The 18,080-nt window shown below is 30.0% G+C and overlaps 1 protein-coding gene across 1 annotated transcript in view; it reads left to right on the top strand.

Annotated features, from left to right (window-relative positions):
• LOC142223685 (uncharacterized) overlaps nt 1-17,777 on the top strand; it is a 530,354-nt gene extending 512,577 nt beyond the window's left edge. The window contains exons 10-13 of the mRNA XM_075293541.1: nt 11,132-11,283; nt 11,445-11,564; nt 11,648-11,786; nt 16,543-17,777. Coding sequence (XP_075149656.1) covers nt 11,132-11,283; nt 11,445-11,564; nt 11,648-11,786; nt 16,543-16,695 — 564 coding nt within the window. The 3' untranslated portion in view covers nt 16,696-17,777. The remainder of the gene's footprint in view (nt 1-11,131; nt 11,284-11,444; nt 11,565-11,647; nt 11,787-16,542) is intronic.
• Nucleotides 17,778-18,080: the final 303 nt, after the last annotated feature.

Raw genomic sequence — 18,080 nt, 5'->3', positions numbered from 1 at the left:
TGACAAAATTTTCTTTAGAAATAAAACTTTGTCAAAATTTTCCATAGAAATAAAATCTTGACAAAATTTTCTGTATAAATAAAATGTTGACAAAATTTTCAGTAGAAATAAAATTTTGACAAAATGTTCTATAGAAATAAAATTTTGAAAAAAATTCTATAGAAATAAAATTTTCTGTAGAAATAAAATTTTGACAAAATATTCTGTAGAAATAAATTGTTGACATAAAAAAATTTTACAAAAAATTTCTATAGAAATAAAATTTTGACAAAAAATTTTAACAAAATTTTCTATAGAATACAATTTTGACAAAAGTTTCTATGGAAATAAAAATTTGCCAAATTTTCTAAACATTTTGCCAAAATTTATTTGTAGAATTTTGACAAAATTTGTTTGTAGATATAAAATTTTGACAAAATTTTCTATAAAAATAAAATTGTTGACAAAGTTTTCTATAGAATACAATTTTGACAAAATCTTCTATAGAAATAAAAAGAAAAGTTTTAACAAACTTTTTTATAGAAATAAAAAAATTTTACAACATTTTCTGTAGAAATAAAATTTTGCCAAATTTTCTACAGAAATAAAATTTTGGCAAAATTTTCTATAGAAATAAAATTTTGACAAAATTTTCTGTATATATAAAATTTTGACAAAATTTTCTATAGAAATAAAATTTTATAAAATTTTCTGTAGAAATAAAATGTTGACAACATTTTCTATAGAATACAATTTTGACAAAATTTTCTATAGAAATAAAAATTTGCCAAATTTTCTAAAAATGTTGACAAAATTTATTTGTAGAATTTTTACAAAATGTGTTTGTAGATATAAACATAATTTTCTATAGAAATAAAATTTTGACACAATTTTCTCTAGAAATAAAATTTTGACAAAATTTTCTGTAGAAATAAAATGTTGACTAAATTATTTTTTTTTTGTTTGGCATAATTTTTTATACCCTTCACCACTACTGTGGTACGGGGTATAATAAGTTTGTGCATTTGTATGTAACGCCAAGAAATAGTATACCGATCGGCTTAGAATTAAATTCTGAGTCGATTTAGCGATGTCCGTCTGTCTGTCTGTCTGTCTGTCTGTCTGTCTGTCTGTCTGTTGATGTATTTTTGTGTGCAAAGTACAGCTCGCAGTTTTAGTCGGATTGTCCTAAAATTTGGTATAGGGTCTTGTTTCGGCTCAAAGACGATCCCTATTGATTTTGGAAAAAATCGGTTCAGATTTAGATATAGCTGCCATATATATTTTTCACCGATCTGGTCATAATTGGCGTGTGTATCAACCGATCTTCCTCAAATTCCGTACATCCGAATATTTTATGGGTCTCGAAAAACTTGCAAAATATCAGCCAAATCGGTTCAGATTTAGATATATCTCCCATATATAGTTTTCGCCCGATTTACACTCATTTGCCCACAGAGGCCAATTTTTAACTCCGATTTAGTTGAAATTTTGCACAGGGAGTAGAATTAGCATTGTAACTATGCGTGCCAAATTTGGTTGAAATCGGTTCAGATTTAGATATATCTCCCATATATAGCTTTCGCCCGATTTACACTCATTTGCCCACAGAGGCCAATTTTTAACTCCGATTTAGTTGAAATTTTGCACAGGGAGTATAATTAGCATTGTAACTATGCGTGCCAAATTTGGTTGAAATCGGTTCAGATTTGGATATATCTCCCATATATAGCTTTCGCCCGATTTACACTCATATGACCACAGAGGCCAATTTTTAACTCCGATTTAGTTGAAATTTTGCACAGAGAGTAGAATTAGCATTGTTGCTATGCGTGCCAAATTTGGTTGAAATCAGCTCAGATTTAGATATATCTCCCATATATAGCTTTCGCCCGATTTACACTCATATGACCACAGAGGCCAATTTTTAAATCCGATTTAGTTGAAATTTTGCACAGAGCGTAGAATTAGCATTGTTGCTATGCGTGCCAAATTTGGTTGAAATCAGCTCAGATTTAGATATAGCTCACATATATATGTTTTTCTGATTTCGACAAAAATGGTCAAAATACCAACATTTTCCTTGTAAAATCGCCACTGCTTAGTCCAAAAGTTGTAAAAATGACTCTAAGTTTCCTAAACTTCTAATACATATATATCGAGCGATAAATCATAAATAAACTTTTGCGAAGTTTCCTTAAAATTGCTTCAGATTCAGAATGTTTCACATATTTTTTTACTAATATTGTGTTCCACCCTAGTGCATTAGCCGACTTAAATTTTGAGTCTATAGATTTGTAGAAGTCTATCAAATTCTGTCCAGATCGAGTGATATTTAAATGTATGTATTTGGGACAAATCTTTATATGTAGCCCCCAACACATTTGACGGATGTGATATGGTATCGAAAATTTAGATCTACAAAGTGGTGCAGGGTATAATATAGTCGGCCCCGCCCGACTTTAGACTTTCCTTACTTGTTTTGTTTTGTAGTTTTTTATCTGCTCCGGAAATCAAATCTGACCGATATAAACCGATTTTTGCACTGTTGTTAGAGGTCATATACTGGAACTATGTACCAAACGTCATGAATCGGATGAAGTTTTCTTCTCAAGGGCGAACCACAAGCCAAAACTGGGGGTCGGTAAGATTTGGCCCATTTGCAATACCATCCAATCCACATCAATAACAACTACTCGTGCAAGTTTCAAGTCGATAGCTTCTATCCTTCTATTTCTACAGACGGACGGACGGAAATTCAAAATTCGTTTACAAAAAATGTTTGAATGATAAACTTTCTTAAATTGTAAATATAAACATTTAGCATTTCTTTAAATAAATAAAATTTTCCAATGATTATAATGAAACGAAAACATTTCAATTTAATTCAGAAAAACTGCATGCACATGGTACCATCGGGATGACTGACCATGTATATTAAACGAAAACGAAAAATAACAAGAAGTTGAAATAATTATAAAACCATTAATTAAACCGCAAATTGAAAATGCAATGGATATAAAAAAATTGTTTCATTACAAATGAAAATGCATTAAGAAAATATTGCAGCTGTATCAGGTAATGATGGTAAAAACTCTGACAAGAAAACCAAAAAAAAAAAATTGCACTGTACTTTGAACAACAAAAGTCTGTTGGATGACTCATGATGTTCAGAGATGCAGGCAGCCATGCAGGCTTTTATCATTATATTGCATGTGTCAACGACATTTCATATATTGCCATTATTCCACCATAACCGAATAACCACCATAAAGCAAAAAAGAATGCACAGGAGTATAATGTAATCTGGAAATGGCAGGTCTTTGTCACCAGCAATAATAGTAAATGTTTGTCAATATTTTATAAGATTAAATATTATTTTTGATTAACCAATTTTGGTTTAAGAAAATGCTTGTGATAATTTTAAAGTGCTGTTAAATCGTTTATGAGTTTCTGTGGCACGAATTTGTGGAAGACACAATTCATTACGATACACAGGAAAAAATTTTTCCAATTTAGTTCTAATTAACAGTTCTTCATGCACTGTAATAATATCAACCACCAACGGCAATTGATACAATTAATATTTGTACTCCCCACCATAGGATGGTATATTAACTTTATGATTCCGTTTGTAACACATCGAAATATTGGCTTCAGACCCCATAACTTATAAAATCTAGGTTGTGGAGAATTTATGAGTCGATCTAGCGATGTCCGTCCGTTTGTTGAAATCACGCTAACTTCCGAACGAAACAAGCTATCGGCTTGAAATTAGGAACAAGTAGTTGTTATTGATCTAGGTCGGATGGTATTGCAAATGGGTCATATCGGTCCACTTTAACGTATAGCCCCCATATAAACGGAACCCCAAATTTGGCTTGCGGATCCTCTAAGAGAAGCAAATCTCATCCGATCCGGCTGAAATTTTGTACATGGTGTTAGTATGTTATATGGTCTGTAACAACCATGCAAAAATTGGTCCACATCGGTCCATAATTATATATAGCCCCCATATAAACCGATCCCCCGATTTGGCTTGCGGAGCCTCTCAGAGAAGCAAATTTCATCCGCTCCGGCTGAAATTTGGTACATTTGGTAAACCAACTGCCAGATTTGGCTTGCGGACAGCGAAAACTAATCTACCCATATCTATAAATTTGGAACACATTTTACCAATAAACTACGAAATAAAAAATTTTATTTTTATCGAAAAATTTGTCAAAATTTTATTTCTATAGAAATTTATGTCAAAATTTTATTTCTATAGAAAATTTTGTCAAAGTTTTATTTCTATAGAAAATTTTGTCAAAATTTTATACCTATAGAACATTTTATTTCTATAAAAACTTTTGTCAAAATTTTATTTCTATAGAAAATTTTGTCACAGTTTTAAAGGGTGATTTGTTAAGAGCTTGATAACATTTTTGTAAAAAAAACGCATAAAATTTGCAAAATCTCATCGGTTCTTTATTTGAAACGTTAGATTGGTCCATGACATTTACTTTTTGAAGATAATTTCATTTAAATGTTGACCGCGGCTGCGTCTTAGGTGGTCCATTCGGAAAGTCCAATTTTGGGCAACTTTTTCGAGCATTTCGGCCGGAATAGCCCGAATTTCTTCGGAAATGTTGTCTTCCAAAGCTGGAATAGTTGCTGGTTTATTTCTGTAGACTTTAGACTTGACGTAGCCCCACAAAAAATAGTCTAAAGGCGTCAAATCGCATGATCTTGGTGGCCAACTTACCGGTCCATTTCTTGAGATGAATTGTTCTCCGAAGTTTTCCCTCAAAATGGCCATAGAATCGCGAGCTGTGTGGCATGTAGCGCCATCTTGTTGAAACCACATGTCAACCAAGTTCAGTTCTTCCATTTTTGGCAACAAAAAGTTTGTTAGCATCGAACGATAGCGATCGCCATTCACCGTAACGTTGCGTCCAACAGCATCTTTGAAAAAATACGGTCCAATGATTCCACCAGCGTACAAACCACACCAAACAGTGCATTTTTCGGGATGCATGGGCAGTTCTTGAACGGCTTCTGGTTGCTCTTCACTCCAAATGCGGCAATTTTGCTTATTTACGTAGCCATTCAACCAGAAATGAGCCTCATCGCTGAACAAAATTTGTCGATAAAAAAGCGGATTTTCTGCCAACTTTTCTAGGGCCCATTCACTGAAAATTCGACGTTGTGGCAGATCGTAAGTCTATTCATGATGAAATGTCAAAGCATACTGAGCATCTTTCTCTTTGACACCATGTCTGAAATCCCACGTGATCTGTCAAATACTAATGCATGAAAATCCTAACCTCAAAAGAATCACCCTATATATCTATAGAAAATTTTGTCAAAATTTTACTTTTATTGAAAATTTTGTCAAAATTTTACTTTTATTGAAAATTTTGTCAAAATTTTACTTTTATTGAAAATTTTGCCAAAATTTTATTTACATAAAAAAACTAGCATAACCCGGCCCGCTTCGCTGCGCCTCCCGAAGGATATTTTCGTTAACTTAGTCAACTATATCCGTCGATCTGAAAACAAATTCGAAGAGATTGGAACTCTTTTAAAGAGAACTGAAGTACAGATTAATCACTCCATGGCTTCCACATACGTGTCCCGTACATTTCCAAAAAATCGGACTACTTGCATCTTCGTTTATATACAGAAATAGGGCGGTTATGCAGATGTAAAACGGACCGGCTTAATGAACGTCGGGTAGGGGCGTTCCCTTTCAAACATTTTTTTGTTTTTTAATTGTTCTGTTGGACATTCTTCAAATCGTTTGACAATCATCTACATTTCTTGTGAATTTCAAGCGTGGTTTGTCAAGGGAAGGTATACATCTCCTCAACATACTCGTACCGTCCAATAAATCAGAAAAAGTAAAAGTATTTAAAAATTTACCATATTAACATTTGTTAAAGTGTTGGACACGGAGAACATACCTTTCCCAAACATATACCGGAAAATGAAGCATGAAGTTGACGTTGCCTCTTAACTTCATGTAAATTTAAGTTTTTTACTTAAAAAAGTTTAGCAGAAGCCTGTGTAAAAATCATAAAATTATGTACCGAGTTCTCATTTATCGATAATCCTCTACTTTCTATTTGCATAAAATAGGGCAAAAAGGAACTCTCTCCTTTGCTCCTCCCCGACCAGATATCGTAAATTCACGAAGCCTATATTTATTTCACAAACTACCCAACTTCGCTAATCCCCTTCCCCAACCAGACATCGAAAAATCCCAATTTGAAGTAAATCGGAAAAGGTTAGATTTTGCTCTGTTTTTTTGTAAAGGGATGTCACTTTCTACGCAAATTCCAAGAAAATCTGTAAACTTTCCTTCAAGTTTCGTAGTGTGGATTAAGGAGAAGGTTCTCGTCCAAATACCAAAAAATCAAGCACACCATATTGATTTCATAACCCAGCAAAAACTGGGTAAGCACTAGTGATTATTTCAGTAATACCGGTAATCAAAAAGTTACTACTTGCAGTATTACCTGGGATTTAAAAATAATAACTTACCTGTGTAGGCAAAAAGTGATTCTTTCTATTAATACCGGTAATCAAAATCATATCTTGAGGACCGGGTTCGGCTCTACAGTGGGCACCGTTTATAGTAGCGATAAGTATTGCCAGATTACATTTCAGAAAAAAATTGCCAATAAAATATACCTTTGTTTTCTAAAGTTGTATGGTACATAATTTATATTACAAAATAACATCATTGAATAGATCCATGTCGTGGAGTGGCGTGGTATAGTGTGTTGGATTACAATACAACAGGGGTGAGTTCGCACTTTTTGGGTATCTTTATGGTAAAGATATTATTTTCGGAGAGCTGGTATGCATGCGAAGAAGTACTTATTTTTCAACTGCTGGTATGCTTGCACGGAAGTACTTTCCTCCAATGTCATGCCCGTGTAAAAGTATTACTACTGATATATGTACGAGGAAGTTGTTACCAATTTGGCGCAGGCATACTTGTACTCATACCTGGTAATAGGAGTTTTTGCTGGGAACCTTCCCCTACGGCTTTTGTAAATTTCAAGTAAACTTGATAATTCTAGTTTTTTTTCAGTTTCAGAGGAGGTCTCCCTCCCAGTCCCAATATCGAAAAATGATATAGCGTATTTTGTGTAGACGTCCCAAAAAATCTCAAGCAAACTGTATGCAAATTTTTAAACAGCAGGGCAAGGGGAGATCCATCTTCCCTTCCGAATATCACAAAATCAGATATCCATTATAATAATATAACCTACCACACATCCTCTGTAAATTTCAAGTAAATTGGAAAAGTTCAATTGTTTCACGGTATGTACTTGAGGAGAAATGAGGTCTCCCTGTGCCCTTTTTATTTTTCCCCGACCTAATATTAAAAAACAAATACCTCATATAATTCCAATAATCTCCTCCAAGTTTTTAGTTTTTTCACTGTACTTTAAAAAAAAATCGGACAAAGGGAAGGACCCTCCTCGACCAAACATCGAAAAATTAAATAGCTGTTCTTTGTCTAGACGCCTCTTCAATATTTAAAAATCAGGTACCCCATAATAAATTCATAACCTCACGGCGTGTTTTCTTTAAATATCAAGTATATCAGAGAATTTTTGTTTTTACTGTACTTTAAACAAAAATCGTATAAAGGGGTGGTCCACCTCCGCAACCAAATATCGAAAAATAAAGTAGCTGGTCTTTGCCAAGACATTACCCCTAACATTCCTTGGAAATTTCACCCAAATCAGAGAACTTTGGCCCAATTTTGAAAAAGTCGGGCAAGGGAGATGTCCCCCTCTCCCACCAGATATCAAAAAATGAGGTACCCCATTTTCACCACATGATTACCTTCTACGTTTTCCGAACATTTTTCATGTGAAAAAATAAAATTATTTTATAACAAAAGCAACTGCGATAAATTCAAAATATAAAATTTTGTAATTTGCGCTGTATGTAAAAAAAGATCTTCCCGCTTTTCCGTTGAAGCTCTTCTTGACTTTTCTTTGTTACAAACCTCACAGAGCCCGAGATCTTTCCAACGAATGCAAGACCATGGATTTAGGTTCGTGCGTTCTGGAGTTCCATTACAGATGACGATGTATATAAAAAAAAATTTTTTCCGCTTTCCCGTTGAAACTTTTCTTGAATTTTGTTTGCTATAAACCTCACGGAGTCCAAGACCTTTCCAAAGGATGCAAAATCGTGGAAATCGGTTCGTGCATTCAGGAGTTATTGCGACAGGAAGGAAAACCCTACATATTTTTATATAGTAGATTTTGTCAAAATGTTATATTTGTAGCAAATTATGTCAAGATTTTATTTCTATAGAAAACTTTGTCAAAATTATATTTCTATAGCAAATTTTGCTAAAATTCTATTTGTATAGAAAATTTTTTCAACATTTTATTTATATGGAAAATATTATCAAAATTTTATTTATATAACAAATAATGTCAAAATTTTATATATACAGCAAATGTTATCAAAATTTTATTAATATAGAAAATATTGTCAAAATTTTATATCTACAGAAAATTTTGTCAAAATGTTATACCTATAGAAAATTTTATTTATACAGCAAATGTTATCAAAATTTTATTAGTATAGAAAATGTTGTCAAAATTTTATATCTACAGAAAATTTTGTCAAAATGTTATACCTATAGAAAATTTTGTCAAAATTTTATTTATATGAAAAATGTTGTCAAAATGTTATTTCTATAGAAAATTTTGTCAACATTTTATTTCTAGAGCATTATTTTTTTTTTTTGAAAGTTTTGTCAAAATTTGATTACCATAGAAAATTTTGTCAAAATTTGATTTCCATAGAAAATTTTGTCAAAATTTGATTTCCATAGAAAATTTTGTCAAAAATTTATTTCCATAGAAAATTTTGGCAAAATTTTATATCTATTATAAGCTTTGTCAAAGTTTTGTGTCTATAGCAAATTTTATAAAAATTTTGTTTCTATAGAAAAGTTAGTCAAATTTTGATATCTATAGAAAACTTTATCAAAAGTTTATTTCTATAGAAAATTTTAACTCTATAAAAAATTTTGTCATATTTTTCATAGATTTTCATAGAAAATTTTGTCAAAAATTTATTTCTATAGAAAATTTTGTAACAATTTTATATCGAAAGAAAATTTTGTCAACATTTTACTTCTATTGAAAATTTTGCGAAAATATTATTTCTATGAAAATTATGCCAAAATTTTATTTGTTAGAAATTTTTGTCAAAATTTTATTTATATAAAAAAATTTGTCAAAATTTTATTTCTAAATAAAATTTTTGTTAAAATTTTACTTCTATAGGAAATTTTATCAAACTTTTATTTCTATAAAAAATTTTGTCAAAATTTTATATCTTTAAAAATTTTTTTAAAATGTTATTTTTATAGAAAATTTGGTCACAATTTTATTTCTATAGAAAATTTTATCAAAGCTTTACTTCCATAGAAAATTTTGTCAAAATTTTATTTCTATAGAAAATTTTGTCAAAATTTTATTTCTATAGAAAATTTTATCAAAGCTTTACTTCCATAGAAAATTTTGTCAAAATTTTATTTCTATAGTAAATTTTGTCAAAATTGTATTTCTATAGAAAATTTTGTCAAAATTGTATTTCTATAGAAAATTTTGTCAAAATTTTATTTCTGTAGCAATTTTTATAAAATTCTTATTTCTATAGAAATTTTTGTCAAGGCTTTACTTCCATAGAAAATTTTGTCAAAATTTTATTTCTATACAAAATTTTGTCAAAATTTTATTTCTATACAAAATTTTGTCAAAATTTGTATTTCTATAGAAAATTTTGTCAAAATTTTATTTCTATACAAAATTTTGTCAAAATTTGTATTTCTATAGAAAATTTTGTGAAAATTTTATTTCTATAGAAAATTTTGTCAAAATTTTATTTCTATAGAAAATTTTGTCAAAATTTTATTTCTGTAGCAATTTTTATAAAATTTTTATTTCTATAGAAATTTTTGTCAAAATGTTATTTAAATAGAACATTTTTTCAAAAACAATATTTTGGAAAAAGTTTTAAGTATGTTTAAAAATTATGTTAATGCTTTTTTATACATTTGTTGCAATATTTTGGGCAAATAAATTTAGGACATTCGGCTTCGGTATTCGTTTAAATCATTATTTTACATACAACGTCTTTTCCTTAAATAAATTATAGTTTAAAGGACTTATTGAAATGTATTTATTTATTAAGTGCCGCAGATATAAAAAAGTATTGAAAATATATTAAAATTTATTTTATTGGATTTTCCCTTTTTTTTTTAGTTATTAAATGTAAAGACATGTATCCTATTTTTAAGAAAAATTTTTTAAAATTGAAAATATTAACTTACAAAAATCCAAACGCCTGTGTTTTCTGCTAAAGCTTATTCAAATAATAAAATTAAACATAAACTCGCTTAAAGTCGATTTTTTTTTTTTTTGGTAAAACTATATTCCTTTCCTTTTAATTTTGCATGCGTAATTTGTGTGTATGTGTGCGAGTGTGTTTTGTTTTTAATAACCATCTGTGTATATTTGTTAAATAAAAAAAACAGCAAAAAAATTAAACAATATTGCCATAAGTTGATTTCAAGCGATGACCTCTTTCACTCAATCTAGGTGCTTAAAATCCCAAAAATTAATATACTAACAAAACTTACCCAAACAAAAATTTAAAAAATAAATAATACGAAAATTCCAATGAAATCATTTCACCCTTTTTTTTCTTGACCACACAAGAAAAAGGTTTCATGAAACTAAATCAGACCCTTCATTTCGTGCTCAAATCCATATGAAATAAATAGAAAAAAATCAAATCTTTGATGCTTCATTCACTAAAAACCAAAAAAAAATTAAATAAATGTATCTCACGAATCATGCTTAAACAAAAAATTTTTTATTAATGCATCTCTAAAAAGTACTGATGTTTACTAATGATGTTTCTTTACTATACCAACAAATAAAAACAACACGAAATTGTTTTTTTATGAAAATTCTGCCCCCCTATACCACCAAATACAAAAAAATTTCTACGCTCAACAATGAAATGAAATATTGTGGCCCCCATCCGATTACGACTATCCACCCACACACACCATGTCGTGGCCATTATGTCCACCTTATAAAACGGGAAAACATAGATACGTGTGGTATTTCTATGTTGGTTACCATGGATATTACGCATGCACCGACCAGGTAGACCGATCATAATGGATTTCACATCGACCCCATGTTCGGATACATCCTCGGAGAGGAAGCATCAGATCCTATCTGATGTGGAATTAAAAGAGCGGTAGGAAGAACTTAAATATTTTTGTACAAAAAAAAAAAAAATTTTAAAAATTTTTATTTGTAATAAGTGTAGTTTTATTTTACTCTTTTTTATTAAAAAAATAAAAATTAAAATTGTTTCATTTGTTTCCCTTTGAAAAAACATATTTATACACACTCTAGCTCTTCAAAGTCTTTATTGGCTAATGTCTTGGATATTGATGACGATTTCCGTAATGTACGACCCATGACACCGGGTGGCACTTTGCCCCATAATCCTGCTTTCTATCGTACTGTTTATGGGTATTTAGAGAATTTGTAATACCACGTCTCGCTTTCATTTGTTTATGGAATAATTATCAACTTTTTCTCTCTGGTTTTTATAGGCAAGGTGACGATGGCAGCATTGGTCCCATTGGCAGTACTCGAATGCCGGATGCCGTAACGCATCATACCTGCATTAAAACTCAAACGGAATACGAATTAAGTTTAATATTAAAGGAAATACGTTTCATCACCGATCAGGTAAGTTCATGATCGCCTTAGCGCATTTTCTATTTTTCAATGGCGTAAAAATCTCACAAATATATTGGGTTAAAAAATGTAATATTGCTCTTTATACTTAACATACAATAATGGTGCATATTTTTAGGCGCCACAAAATTTTCTCGTTGACGTTAGGTTTTGATCATAGAAAATCTACAATTTTCATCCCTTTTTCATGAAATATGGAATAGAGTATTAGGTTAAAGTAGTAGCCCGATTTGATTCAGCCTCGCATAGGCTATTCAGTCCATTGTGATTAGAATATAGTGTTAATACAATGCAAAAAGAGCAGCCTTAAATATTGTTTACAGCTCCCATATACAGGGCAGCTGATATTTATTGCTATAAAATAGAGTGCTATATTTTTTAATTTCAATGTTCAAAAGCATAAAATGTCAGAAATAACAACAATTTTGGCGTAAATTATGACATTCAAAGGTAAGCTATCGAATCAACTGCTTGACTCTTTCCAGTTACCTTTTTATATGCATCGCTGAGCTCTTGGAAGGTTAGGTTAGCTTAGGCATAGTTACAAGGTAGATTGGTAGAATACTTGATATTTTGGTAGATATTGTTAGATATAAATATTTAGGAATATTTAGCTATGTACTTTAATTTTTATTGAAATACAATTTTCTTTAGAAAAAAATTGGACAAAGTATAAAGAAAAATATTTTGGCAAAATATTCTATAGAAAATAATTTTGACACAATTTTCTATAGAAAAACAAGTATATACGGCCGTAAGTTCGGCCATGCCGAAGCTTATGTAGCCTCCACCATGGATTGCGTAGAAACTTCTACTGAAGACTGTCATCCACAATCGAATTATTTGGGTTGCGGTAACACTTGCCGATGACAAGGTATCATAAAACTTCCTAACACCGTAATATATGCCACATAGTCCATACGTGGTATATATTAAACTAAAAAAGGCCGATTAAATACGTATATAATTAAGTTTAAAGTTTCTATAGAAATAAAATTTTGACAAAATAAAATTTTGACAACATTTTCTATAGAAGTAAAATTTGAAAAAAATTTTCTATAGAAATAAAATTTTGACAAAATGTTCTATAGAAATAAAATTTTGACAACGTTTTTATAGAAATAAATTTTTTACAAAATTTTCTATAGAAATAAAATTTTTTCAAAATTTTCTATAGAAATAACATTTTGACAATGTTTTCTATAAAAATTAAATTTTGGTCGATTATTTTTGGCTCGAGTGGCAACCATGATTATGCACCGATAAGGACCAATTTTTGTGTGATTGGGGATCACCTATATATAACTATAGACCGATATGGACCAATTTTGGCAGGGTTTCGTAGCGACCTTATACTAACACCACGTTGCAAATTTCAACCGTATCGGATGAATTTTGCTCCTCTAAGAGGCTCCGGAGATCAAATCTGGGGAACGGTTTATATGGGGCTATATAAATTTATGGACCGATATGGACCAATTCTTGCGTGTTTGTTGGAGACCACATTCTAACACCACGTTCCAAATTTCAGCCGGATCGGATGAATTTTGCTCCTCCAAGGACACATCTGGGGATCGATTTATATGGGGGCTATATATAATTATGGACCGATATGGACCAATTCTTGCATGGTTGTTAGAGACCATATTCTAACACCACGTACCCAATTTCAGCCGGATCGGATGAATTTTGCTCCTCTAAGAGGCTCTGGAGGTCAAATCTTGGGATCGGCTTATATGGGGGCAATATATAATTATGGACCGATATGGACCAATTTTGGCTTGGTTGTTGGAGACCATATACTAACACCACGGACAAAATTTCAATCGGATCGGATGACTTTTGCTCCTCTAAGAGGCTCCGGAGGTCAAATCTGGGGATCGATTTATATGGGGGCTATATATAATTATGGTCCGATATGGAGCAATTTTTGCATGGTCATTAGAGAACATATACCAAAGCCATGTACCAAATTTCAGCCGGATCGGATGAAATTTGCTTCTCTTAGAGGCTCCGCAAGCCAAATCGGGGGATCGGTTTATATGGGAGCTATATATAATTATGGACCGATATGGACCAATTTTTGCATGGTTGTTACAGACCATATACTAACACCATGTACCAAATTCCAGCCGGATCGGAGGAAATTTGGTTCTCTTAGAGGCTCCGCAAGCGAAATCGGGGGATCGGTTTATATGGGGGCTATACGTAAAAGTGGACCGATATGGACCAATTTTTGCATTGTTGTTAGAGACCATATACTAACACCATGTTCCAAATCTCAGCCGGATCGGATGAATTTTGCTTCTCTTAGAGCAATCGCAAGCCAAATTTGGGGGTCCGTTTATATGGGGGCTATACGTAAAAGTGGACCGATATGGCCCATTTTCAATACCATCCGACCTACATCAATAACAACTGCTTGTACCAATTTTCAAGTCGATAGGTTGTTTCATTCGGAAGTTAGCGTGATTTGAACAGACGGACGGACGGACGGACATGCTCAGATCGACTCAGAATTTCACCACGACCCAGAATATATATACTTTATGGGGTCTTAGAGCAATATTTCGATGTGTTACAAACGGAATGACAAAGTTAATATACCCCCATCCTATGATGGAGGGTATAAAAATTTGACAACATTTTCTAAGAAACGAAATTTAACAAAATTTTGTATAGAAGTAAGTTTTGAGATAATTTTCTATAGAAAAAAAATTTGACAAAATTGTTTAAGCAAAAAAAAAATTGACAAAATTTTCGATAGAACACAATTTTTGACTAAATTTTCTATAAAAAAATATTGACAAAATTTATTATAGAAAAAAACAATTGGCAAAATTTCCTATAGAAGAAACTGTTAACAAAATTTTCTTGAAAAACAAATGTTGGCAAAATGTTTGATAGAAAATAATTTTAAGCAACAAAAAATTTGACAAAATTTTCTAGAGAAAAAAATACAAAATTTTCTAGGAAAAATAAATATTGACAAAATTTTCTAGGGAGAAAAATTTTGACAAAATTTTCTATAGAACAAAATTTTGACAAAATTTTCAATAAAAAATGCTTTGCAACATTTTCTGTAGAAAAAAAAAAATTTTAAACAAAAAAACTGACAAAATTTTTCTATAGAAATAAAATTTTGACAAAATTGTGCATAGTAATAAAATTTTGATAATATCGGGTATAGAAAAAAATTTCAAAAATTTTTCTACAGAAATAAATGTTGACAAAATTTTCTATAAGAACAAAAATAAAGTATGAAAAAAATTTGAGAAAATTTTCTATAGAAGTAAATTTTGACAAATTGTGGAAATAAAATGTTGACAAAAGTTTCCACAGTGGTATATTTTAACAAAATTTTCTACAGAAAAAATGTTGACAAAATTTTCTAGAGGAAAATAAATTTAAGGAACAAGTATTTTTGAAAAAGTTTTCAGCAGAAACATTTTTGACAAAATTAAAAAAAAAAATTGACAAAATTTTTTAGAAGAAAAAATTTTCTAGAGAAAAAAATTTAGAGAAAATTTTCCATTGAAAAAAATTTTGACAAAATTTTTTATAGAGGTAAATTTTAACAAATTATTATATAGAAGTAAATTTTGACAAAAGTTTCCACAGTGGTAAATTTTGACAAAATTTTCTATAGGAATACATTTTGATAACATTTTCTGTAGAAATAAATTTTGTGAAAATTTTCAATTGAAATTAATTTTGACAAAATTTTCTAGAGAAAAACTATTGACAAAATTTTCTAAAGAAATTATATTTTGTCAAACGATTGTAGAGAAAAAATAAATTTTGAAAAAAAAAAATGTTGCCAAAATGTTTGATCAAACCTCAATATAATTTTTTTTTTGTAAAATTTTCTTAAATTTTGGAAGATAATTTTTGGTGTGAGTGGAAACCGTGGTCTAGAAGCTCATGAAGTTAAATCGGGAAATCGGTCTATCAAAATGTATATCGATACGCCCCATATTCGGCTTATTTATGTGTGTTCCCAAAATACCTTTAGATTTTGAATTTCAGACAAATCGAATGAAAATTGGGAAGTCTAGGCGCTCAAGAAGTCAAATCGGTAGATGGAGCTATGAACCGATAGACATCATATTCAGCACAATTATTTGTGGACCCAAAATACCTTTTAGATTTTGAAATTCAGGTAAATTGGATAACAGTTTGGATGTCTCGACGCTCAAGACCCAACTCCGGGGGTCGGGTAGTATATCAAAATCTGAATCGATATAGCCCATCTTCGAAGTTGACCTGCCGGCAAACAAAAGACAAGTTTTTGCAAAATTTCAGTACAATAGCTTCATTATAGATTACAACACGAAGGCAGACGAACATGATTATATCGTCTTAGAATTTCTCCATGATCAAGAATATATATACTTTATTGTAGTCAGAAATCGATATTTCGATGTGTTACAATTGTGATGACAAACTTTTTTACCCCTATCACCATTCTATTCTAGGGGGTATAAAACTAAAAATTCTAAAAATATACACCAAATTTTGTTTGTGAGATTTTACGCCATAATTCATACATATAATAATTAATATTAAAACAAAAATAAATTATTCATTCTCTTTGCAAAATATATTTTAAAATAATATTTAATTTAATGGTAATTCTTTTTTTAATTTTAAAAATATTTTGTTTAATTTTACTTTTTATTTTTTTTTTATTTAAAATAAACTTTGACTGACAATACACTTTATACTGTATACGAAAACCTAATAGCTTCGCAAAGAAGATGAGGAAAATGATATAGCCAATGATTGGAAATTTGCCGCTATGGTCGTTGACAGACTGTGCCTTATCATATTCACAATGTTCACAATATTAGCTACAATAGCTGTACTACTATCGGCACCACATATTATTGTCTCGTAGCTATATGAGAGAGGTGGTTATTGTTATTGGTTTTATCATAAAATCAATTTGTTAATTATTAAATTAATAACGAAACTTTTTAAATAAAATCATTAAAAAAAACAACAAAAACAACAACAAACATACACAAGAACACACAATTGAAAAAAAAACTCTAAAAAAATCTCCAAAAAAATCTATAAAAATCTATTTAAAAAAACCTTAAAAAAATAACAGAACACACGCTTACCATCTACAACCACAAGAACAATAATAAACTAGACACACAACAAACCAAAAAAAATGGAAAATCTAAAAAAAAAATCACATCAACCAAAAAAAATAGTAAAAACTCTAAATAAACCAAAAGGAACAAAATACTTCCATAAAAAAAAAAAACAACTAAACCAGAAACAAAACAATTTTCTTCCTAACTTAAAAAAAAAAACAAACAAATTAATCATCATTTAAATAAAACCATAAAATTAATTTTTAATTTTTTATTTTTTTATATAAAAAAATCGTTAAAAATATTAAACGCAATATTTTAAAATCCGTACTTAAAAGCTAAACAAACTAAAAACATTTCCTTCTTCAAAGCTCTACGATTGTGAGCCTATCATGAGATTACCATACCCAAAACCCTTAAACCATCCAAATAAGAAGAGCCTGTCAGGAGACTACCTAATATACACTCTCCATTTCTCCATTGAACCATTCCTAACCATTAATAAGTCACAATAATTATATTCACTCCTTTCTGAAAATAAGAACCCCATGCCCTGACCAATAAAAAATAGTACACTGAAAAAAATCACATTCTTCCATTTGTTTTAAATTAAAATGGCACAATTAAAAAAAAAAGAAAAAACTAAATGATTAATACAACAACAAATATTGAATAGAAAGAAGAAAATCATTTGACTTTAAGTAAAAAAAACTCGCAGTCTTGCAAATTTTGTAAATATTAGGAAAATTATAAAATTTTTCATTCTTTCATTGCCTGGAAGAATTATAAATAAATTATTTAATTGGAAAACTTAGTGTTTTCAATTTCGCTTGTATACATACATACAAAAACAGATCATGCATTCATTAGTTAAAAAAAATAAACATACGTTCATATCAAACATTTCAAATATCCATTATAATTTGTAAAAGGTAAAAACACTGTAAACAAGTATCAGAACATTAGAAATTTAGAAGGGAACAATCGACAAATTGTCCTTGGACAATATTCCATAAAATAAATATTTTGATTTTTATTTCTTTTTTTACAATTTTAAAGAAGGAGTCTAAATTTGAATTCTATTAAATTTTATTGACAAAAAAAATATATGCCACTTTGCAACACTACCAAATCGGTTATTTCCTACACAGAAAAAATTTCACGAAAATTTTTCCAA

Source organism: Haematobia irritans, chromosome 2, assembly GCF_050003625.1.
Source record: "Haematobia irritans isolate KBUSLIRL chromosome 2, ASM5000362v1, whole genome shotgun sequence".
Taxonomy (NCBI): Eukaryota; Metazoa; Arthropoda; class Insecta; order Diptera; family Muscidae; genus Haematobia; species Haematobia irritans.
Note: the sequence above shows the minus strand (reverse complement) of the source record. Positions and strands in the feature narration are given on the sequence as shown.